At 40.7% G+C, this 9,615-nt stretch overlaps 1 protein-coding gene across 1 annotated transcript in view; it reads right to left on the reverse strand.

The window, feature by feature from the left end:
- Positions 1-266: 266 nt before the first annotated feature.
- Positions 267-9,615, reverse strand: part of MONOS_6487 (uncharacterized protein) — a 12,623-nt gene continuing 3,274 nt past the window's right edge. The window contains exon 3 of the mRNA XM_067876726.1: positions 267-9,615. This exon is cut by the window's right edge and continues 2,798 nt beyond it. Coding sequence (XP_067731915.1) covers positions 639-9,615 — 8,977 coding nt within the window. The 3' untranslated portion in view covers positions 267-638.

Here is a 9,615-nt window from a genome sequence, read left to right on the forward strand (position 1 = left end):
TTTTCTTTTATTTGACACAAATTTGTTGTGAACATTTTATTTTATCCATTTCAATTGAAAAATAAGGTGAAAATTGAAGTTGAAAATCATTTTTGTCATCAACGTTTTAAGATTTTGAAACAATTTCTTTTATTTTTTTGGAACTCTTCAAGAAAATGTTTATAATGCATAACTTCAAATATAAAACGTCGCCATTTTCATCATCGCACACAAACAAATAAACCTTTTCATGAGTTTATAATCTAACTGATGAAGCAACTGAAAAACCAAAATTATTCATTAATTTTATTTTTTTTTATATTCCAATCAATAAAAGAAAAGGAAATTTTTTATAAATCCATAAAAGTCTTTACTCTTTAATTCTTTGAAAAAAAAAGACATAAATAAAGTTTCAAAAGGCATTATCAAATTTACGCCAGAACAAAAAATAATTTATGCTCCATAGTGATGGCTAATCATTGAAATATTATCAAAAGGCAAAAACAATTAACACAAGAAGTACTTTCAAAGAAGCGAAATAAAAACGCTTCGAACATAAATATTAATCCAAAAAACAAAATTATTTTTCTATCTAAAATTCAACAAGAGGATTAAAAATTAAATCTCAAAAAAGATAACAACCATGGCTATAAAAGCACTCAATATGCAGTCATCGATAAGTGATTTATTGGTGCATGCAGCGAAGTCAACAGAGGCGGCTGTTCAGCAATGCGATTTCTCTTGACTTTCCGTTGTGTGTGGCCTGTTGAATACGCAGATGGCTGAACAGATAGCAGTGATGATGCCAATGTTGTCTTTGCTGATGCTCTGCGCGTTGAAGCGATTGCTTCAATTGGCTCTTGCTTTTGTTGATGTTTGATCTTTCGCTTTTTATGCTTTGGCGATGTTTCTGCATCGGTCATCTCTTCGTTTTGATGTGATTTTTGTTTCTGTGCTTTTTGTTGATATCGAATAAACATCTCTTCTTCCTCTTTTTGTAACACAGAAAGATTATTTGTAATGTCATTCTGAAACTTTTCTCTTTTCTTTCTATCATGATTGCTCGAAGTAAGAGGACGATTTGAGTCCATCGACTGATGAACTTGCGAAAGATTTAAAGGCTTTACACTTGGAAGAGTTGTTGACGTGGAAGGAGAAACATTAGAAAAAGAAGAAGAATAACGATTAGTTTGTGACTGCGGAATACGAGAAGCATAAGAAGGTTGTGAAGAAAATGGAGTAGATTGAGGAAGATTAAACTGATCAGAAGAAGCAAATGTTGAATAAAATGGCTCAACTGAAGATGAACGAGAAAGATCTGCTGGAGGGAGATAACGAGAGCGTTCTTTCTCATTCTCACCTGGGAATTCCTGATTCCTTGAAATGTTCGTCGAACTTCCTTTCCTTTTAACCAAATCAGCATCGTCGTCTTCCATCTCACGGGTTTCCTCCGCCAGCTTCCGCATCTTCTCAACCTGCTTCTCAAACGTCTGATCTTCTTTCTCCAGCATTACCACCTCATCTCGTGCATTGCTTGTGACATGCCCGCTGTTCCACTCATTCATCGTGAGCCACTCCGCCAGCATCACCCGCACCTCGTCTGTCTGCTCCTGGATGCGCTCAACAAGCCCTTGCAAATCAGAGTAAACCATGCCAACCTCCACACACGAATAGAAATAGTCCAACAGAACCCGGCGGACTGATAGATAATGGCAGAGAGAAATGCGGAATTTTTGCTGAGGGCTGAGGTGATGCAAGAGAGAAGACAATTTGAGATGTGTGGCAAGTGTCAGCGGTAAGTTGCGTGAGCCACGAATGTCTACAGAAGAAGAAGCAGATGATGAAGATGCCTTCCCTGATGCCATTGCACTTGCACTGTTTCCACTCGGAAAATCAGGTGGCGCCATATTCACAGCCACGTTCAGAACTCCGTCGTGCTGGTTTTGTTCAGCCACAATCCAGTCGAGCTGCCTCAGCATCACTCCGTCTGGAAATTGGAGTGTGCACCACAGCGCCTTCAGCTTCCGAACTGATTTGTTGATTTCTGAAGACAGCAGAGAAAATGAAGTGGAGCCAGGAAGAATGAGAATGTCAGACAGTTCGAGAAGAAGAGAACGAATAACATATTGTGAGTGGTCAGATTCCGAGGCAAGACTTGTATTGGTCATCTCCATTTCTCTCTTCTCTTTTGATTCTGCCAATTCAGCTTTCGTCTTATTCTTTTTGCCTTTCCCACTAACTTCTTCACTAATCTTTAGATTCCAATGAAAAACTCCAGTTTCAAGTGCTTTTTTCCTCCAAGACACAATCATCTTTCCTGTTTCACCACCCAATGCAGCAAGCGCTTCTGCAAGTGATTTGAATGACAAGACAGACAACTCAGCTTCGCTTCGAATGCACATCGAAGGATAAGTGGAGGCAGGCACCGCAGGCACACGAGATTCCAAAGGATAAGTCTGAACAAATGAAGAAGAAGAAGAGGAAGAAGAAGAGGAAGAAGAAGATGATGATGATGAAGTTGATGAAGCAGTATTTGATAGCATCTGTGTGACAGAAGAAGAAGACAAAGTGGATGCAGCAAATGTTTGAGATAAGTTTGCTGCAGTTGTTTGAGAGACAGATGGAATTACAAATGATTTCGCAGTTGATGAAGGAGTGTAAAGAGAATCAGAAGCATTTGGCTGAGCCTCAGAAGTGACATTGTGAATTGAAGGAAGAAGCTTCGAAGAAGAAGAAGAAGAAGTAGAAGAAACGACAGGAGAAGAGAGAATTGATGTTGGTTTCATTTGGATTGCAGGCGATAAAGAAGGAGACGGCAAAGCACCTAACTGGTATTTTGCAGGTCTTGGCCTTCCAGACATTGTTGGAGAAGAAGAAGGAGTGGGGACTGGAGAGTGCAGATGAGATGGTTGAGGGCGCTGCATCGGAGAAGAAGAAGAAGAAGAATATGATGAGGACGATGCAGTAGATGAAGATGAAATAATAGGAGCAGAAAGCAGTTGGTGCTGTGAAATGTGCTGAGTGTTGCGGGGCGTAACGAGCAGCCTTTCGTTCCGCCTTGATTTGGACTCATCACTCGAAATTTCTCCGTCTTCGTCAAAGAATAGATCTCTTTCTTCGCTTTCTTTGTCTCTTTTCCCACTCTTTTTGGGGCTCTGCTTCTTCTTCTTCTTGGTCTTTGTCTTATCTTTCTTCTGATGCACTTTCTTGTCATTTTCCTTTTCATCAACTGCTTTTGATGGAACAGGGCGTGACTTCAGAGAATGAAATGAAGCAACAGACTGAGGAGAAAGTGGAGGATGACGTGGAGAATTGTAAGCTTTGATCGAGTTGTGTGGAGAAGATGATACTTTTGTGGCAGACAGAGAAGGAGAACGGTGCGATGCAGGCGAAGTGAGCTTTGAAGATCGGGTTGACTGCCGAGAAGCAGAATAAGATGCTTCTGGTGACTTGTCTGCTCGCTTCTTGCTCTTTTTCCTTTTTGAAGACTTTGATTCAGAGCGTTTCGAGTTCCTGTGTGATGAAGTGGATGGAGATGAGTTGTTTGTGGAAGCAGTCGAAGTCGCAACAGAAACAGCTGGCGAACCAGAAAACGCGTCTTTTTGAGTTTGGCTTGTGGAAAGCGAAAGTGGAGAAGGAGACTTGCGATTTGGAGTGGGTCGTGACTTGCCCAACTGTTTGAACAGGCTGATTGTGGGGATCGTTGTTTCCTCATCACTCTCACTCAGAACGAGATACTGAGGAGAATTGTTATCTCCTCCATCGCCCTCTTTCTTCTTTCTTTTCGCTTTGGTTACTCCTTTTTTGCTTCGTTTCTGGTTTAATTGGCCTTCTTCTCCATCAACATCTGCCTTCCCCTCGTTTCTATAAGATGACTGTGAATGCTTTGGATGTGGCGAAATCGACATAGCACTTGAATAATCCTCTTCTCCTGTCATTTGCCTCAGCATGTTCTGTTCTTGCTGTGCAGTCAGAAGAGACTGCTTCACCGTCTGCCTCAAAGTATCCATCAATCCTGCATCAACAGCACATTCATCTTCATCTTCATCTTCTCCATCCAAATTGAACACATCACTGTCATTTCTGTCCCTTCCAGTCCCATCTCGTCCTTCTTCAATCATCTGCATGCTCCCATCTGCCAGCACAATCGCTATCATCTTCCTCTTCTTCCTCTTCCTCTGCTTCGCCTTTTCCATTAGCCTCGTCTCATACATTCTCTTCTCTTCTGCCTCCTCTGCCCTTCTTGCCTCTTCTCCTTCTCTGCTCTCCTTCAGCCACATCCTCCCGATCTCATCAAGCATCGCTATCGGCACAGTCATCATATCTCTTTTAATCTTCTGTGAGTTCCTCATACTCTCTTCCCTCACCCTCTTCTCCTCCTCTTCATTCATCCGCCAGCGCTGCTGCGATTCTTCACTCGCCATCAAGTGTCTTTCTGTCTCCTCTTCCATCTCTCTCAGCTTCACTGCCATCGCTGCCTCTTCCCTCATCAGCTTCTCCTTCCTCTCTTGTTCTCTCTGTTTCTTCCTCTCGATTTTGTCTCGCTTCAGCTTCGCTTTTTCTTCAGCTGCCATCTCCTTCAGTTCACGCTGCCTCTGAATCTCCATATCCTCCAGCATCTTCCTCAGCCTCTCGTCTTCTTCACTCATCTGCATCTCTTCTCTTTTTCTGCTTTCTTCCTCTTCCTCTCTTCTCCTCCTCCTCTCTTCTTTCATCGCTTCCCTCATTTCTTTCCCTCTTCGGCGATCAGTTGTTCTGAGCCAGGCTGCTTCAATAATAGACACAGAATTCTTCTTCCTCGACAGTTCGTCTTCCTCATCCATAAATCCTGCTTCAATCTCTTCTGCCTCCATCATTTTTCTTTCTCTTTCTTCTTCTTTCTTCTTTCGCAATTTCAACACACGCTTCCATCTTGTCTCAATAACATTAACTGATTTCTTGTACATTCTTCTCACTTTCTCTTTCTCCCTTTCTTTTTGCACAATCTCCTCTAATCTCATCAGCCGATTCTCTCTCATTCTCTCCTCTTCCCTTCTTCTTGCCCTTTCTTCTTCTTCCTCTCTTCTTCTTCGCTCTTCTTCTCTTATCTCAAATTCTCTTCTTCTTCTCTCTTCCAACTCATCCATAGAACAATAAAATTTCATTCTTCTTCCCCAAATTTCACTTATCGTCTCAGCAGCTTTTGCTTCTCTTTCTCTCCTTTCCAGTTCCTCTCTTCTTCTCCTCTCTTCTTCCATCCTCTTCCGATACGATGCTTCCTTGTCTATTCTTTTCGCCTTCTCCTCAATCTCAATCAAAAGCAGCTCATTTTGCACCACCTTCCTTTTCAGATGGTTCTTCCAGGCTGTCTCGATCACTGCAACGCTATCCTTCTCCTTCTTTCTCCTCTCTTCCCTCTCCCTCTCCATCGCTTCTCTGCTTCGTTCCTCTTGTTCTCTCTGTCTTTGAGCATTCTCTTCTTCTCTCATCGCATTCAGCTCTCTCAATCTGCACTCTTCTTTCTCCTTCTCTTGAAGTGCTATTCTTTGCTGCTCCATGTTTTCCCTCTCCTTCTCAATCCTCTCCTTCTCTTTCCTTCTTTCCTCTTCCTCGATTCTCTTCTTCTCTTCCTGCAACTCATTCATCCTCTGTGTCAATTCATCGAACATCGCCTGTGCCTTGTTCAGCTTCGCCTTCTCTTCTTTTTCTTCCATTTCGCTCAGCTTCTGCCTCTTCACTCTCTCATATCTCTCAACAATCTGCCTCTGCTGGTTCTCCTTCGCCCTCAGCTCCTCCAGCTCGCAGTCAATCAAATTCATATACTCGTTTTCTCCTTCCCCAAACACATCGTGCAAAATACCTTCCTCTTCTTCTCTCTCTCCTTCTCCTTCTCCTCCTCCTTCTCCTCCAATCCCTTCTCCTTCTTCATCTGCATTTCCGTCTCTTCCTCTCTCTTTCATGTTCTCAGCAATCGCATCCTTGTTAATTCTGCTCATGTCCAAAAGAGGCCATCGCGTCCTTTCGCTCTGATAGTTCAGCTGAGAGGGATCTTGACTGAATCTCCTCATAGGCACAAACGATGTTGTTGAAGAAAAAGAAGAAGAAGAAATAAAAGGATAACTGGCTTTGCGTGTGGCAAACAGCGAATCTGAGGAAGGTGTAGGCAGACTGATATGTTTTGAGTGTCTGATAACAGGATGTGCTGAATGAACCTGCGTATTCTGTTTGTTCTGTTGGAAAGGCGACGAAACAAGCGCATTCATGTTTCTGTCTGGAGACGACGAGAAAGAGGAAGTCGGAGAAAAACGTGGAGAAGGCTCCTGAAGCGATGAAACAGGAGAAAATGCAGGCAACGAAAGAGGATTGGCACACAACTGCACAATTCTTTCATCGTCAACACCAAATTCAACAATGCTTTCATCACTTTCCTCGTCTTCTTGATTGTTCTGACTAAATTGGTTGCCTCTTCCATTCAACTGCCATGACGTTGCCTGATTGGTTGAGGAGCGCATGTTCCCTTCCTTCAGCACACTCTTCTGTCGAAACATCTCATCCAACATTTGCTTCTCCTTCCTCGTTTTAGTCCCCTCTGAATCTGACTCTCTGATTTCCTCAGCATCACTTTCATTGTTCTGCATTGATCTTTGCTTCATCTTTTGTCTTCTGAACTTTCTGCTCATTTGCACCGCATTGCCCACAAAATAGCCATCGCTCTCATCTTCTGCTTCTCCCATGCCAAAATACATGTCTTCATCGGAGTTGCTCTGCGATATCTCGTTTTCCTTCCTCCTCCACATCTCTCTCTCCTTCAGAAAGTGCTGAATCGTACTCTCTTCATCAATAGCACTCTTCGCACGTTTTCTGCCTTTGCCTCTTCCTCTTCCTCTTCCTTTCCCTTTCCCTTTTCCTTTTCCTTGACCTCTTCTCCTCATTCTGATGTTTTTGTCTTCATATCCACTTTCACTTTCGTTTTCTTCTTCGTCTTCATTTTCCTCATCTTCTTCTGAATAATTGATCGATTTTTGCCCTTTTATGTTCTTTCTTCTTGTTGTTATTCTTTTTCCTTTCATTAACCTCTTTTTCCCTTTCGGTGCAAATTTCTTTGATTTTCCATATGTTGCAGAATCTTCACTTTCATCATCATCATCATCTTCTTCTTCTTCTGATTCTGATTCTGTTTCTGTTTCTCTTTTGTTTCTAAAAAGCAACTGCGAAGAACTAACACTTGTTGTGCTTGTTTCATAAGTTGAGCCATCACTCGATGTGTTTGTTTCAGAAGAACTATCATCTGCTTCTCCACTACTTTCATCATCATCTTCATCATCATCATCAGAATCTTCTTTTTCTTCTCCACTTGAAGTGCTGCCTTCTTCTTCTTCTTCTTCAGAATCTGTCACTTCTGCACTTTCACCACTTTTGCTGCCTTTACTAACTGCACTTGATTCATCTGAACTATTATCTTCCTCTTCATCTTCATCTTCATCATCAGCTGTGCTGCTTTCTTCGCTTGTGACTGTTGAATGTGCAGAAGATTCTGTTGCTGCTGAAGAAACAACACTTAATGCATCACTTTCATCTTCATCGTCTTCTTCTTCTTCTTCTTCACTCTCAGATTCGTTTTTATTTCTCTTTTTTCTTTCCTTTTTCCTCTTCTCTTTCTCTTTCACTTTCTTTTCCTCTTCATCTTCTTCTTTCTCTTCATCTTCATCTTGTTTGTTGCTTTCCCCTTCCTCTTTCTCCTTCTTCCCTAATTTCTCCTTCTCCTTCTCAATTCTTTCTATCTCCTCTTTCAGCTTCCTCTCAAACTCTTCTTTCTCTTTCTCCTCCTGTTCCTTCATCGCCTTCAGCAGCTGCTTCTCTTTCTCTTTCCTTTCCTTTTCTTCGGATTCTCTTCGCTCATTCTCCAACTTCTGCCTTTTTTCCATCTCTTCCTTCAGCCTCCTCTTCAAATCTTCAACCATTTTCAGTTCATTTTCTCTCGCAATGTTTTTCTCTTCCTCCTCTTTCTTTCTTCTTTCTTCTTCTTCTTTCCTCTTCTTCTCTTCTTCTTCTCTTTTCAATCGTTCTTCTTCTTCTTTTTCTTCCTTTTCCTTTCTTTCTCTTTGAAGCATTTCTTCTTTCAGTTGCATCTCTATCTTTTCTCTAAGCTTCCTCTCAACTTCTTCTTCAATCTTTCTTCTTTCTTCTTCCTTCACCCTCTTCTTCTCCTCTTCTTCCTTTGCAATTCTTGTTTCTTCTTCTCTTCTTCTTTCTTCTTCTTTCTCTTTCTTATCCTTTTCAATTCTCATTTTCTCCTCTTCTTCTTCTTTATTTCTTCTCTCCTCTTCTTCTCTTCTCAGATTCTCTTCTTCCTCTTCCTTCCTCTTCCTCTCTTCCTCTTCTCTTCTCAATTTTTCTTCCTCTTCCTTCCTTTTCTTTTCTTCTTCTTCCATTTTCAGTTTCATTTCCAACTCCATCTTCACTTGTCTTTCAATTTCTTCTCTGATGCTCTTCATCATTTCTTCCTTCTTTCTCTTCTCTTCTTCTTCTTCTCCTTCTCCTTCTCTTCTCCTCTTCTCCCTCTCCACCTCTTTCAGCTGCTTTTCTATTTCTTCTCTGATTCTTTTGCTTATCACATCTTGTTCATTTCTTTTTTCTTTTTCTTTTTCTTTTTCTTTTTCTTCTTCAACTTCGCTTAGCTCATTCATTTTCCTGTGGCTTTTGATATCTTCTATAAATTGCTCTGAACTTCGTCTTTCCTTCAACAATTCTATGTAATTATCAATTTTGCTTTCTTCATTGAAAACTTCCTCTTCCTTTTCTATCTTCTGATTTTTCTGCTTCTTTTCTTCATTTTTTTCATTCTCTTCTTTTTCTTCTCTTTCTTTTTGTTCAAATGGCTTTTGAGATTTCTTGTCATCTTTTGGTGTTTCGTTCTTTTCATATGCTTCTTCTTCTTCTTCAACAACTTCTTCAACATTCCCTTTCGGATCATTCTTAATTTCTCCTTTTTCTTCTTCTTCTTCTCTTTCTTCTTCTCTTTCTTCCTCTTTTTCTTTTTCATCATCTTCTTCTTCAACTTTTTTATCCTCCTCTTCGTTTTCGTCTTTCCTCTCTTCATTTTCATTCATTTTTTCTTCACAAACACTTTTTTCTTTTGTTTCATCTTCCTTTTCTCCATCTTCTTCTGTCTTATTTTCTTCATCTGTGCGATTATCTTCCTGTTCTTCTTCTTTCTCAGCTTCTTCTTCCTCTTCTTTTTCTCTATCTTTGCTTTGTGCTTCATCATCAGCCTCATCTTTCTTCATCCCCTTCTCATTTTCTTCTTTTTCATCGTTTTCATCTTTTTCGTCATTTTCTTCTTTTAATTCTCCTTCTTTCGCCTCTTCTTCATATCCAAAATGATCTTCTTCGCAAACATCATCTTTCACTTCCACATCATCGCTAATATTCTTCTCATCTTCTTTCTCCTTCTCTTTCTCATTCAATTTCTTTTCTTCTCCTTCTCCTCCTTTTCCTTCTCCTTCTCCTTCTCCTTCTTTCGCTCCTTCTTTGCCATTCTCTTCTTGTTGCCTATCGTTCTCTTTCTTTTCCTTTTCAATGCTTTTTTCCTCATTTACATTTCTTTCTTCAACATCTTCTCTTTCTTCGTCCTTCTCCTTTTCATTTTCATATTTC

This window comes from Monocercomonoides exilis, assembly GCF_001643675.1.
Source record: "Monocercomonoides exilis strain PA203 chromosome Unknown scaffold10-1930038, whole genome shotgun sequence".
Classification (NCBI taxonomy): domain Eukaryota; phylum Preaxostyla; order Oxymonadida; family Polymastigidae; genus Monocercomonoides; species Monocercomonoides exilis.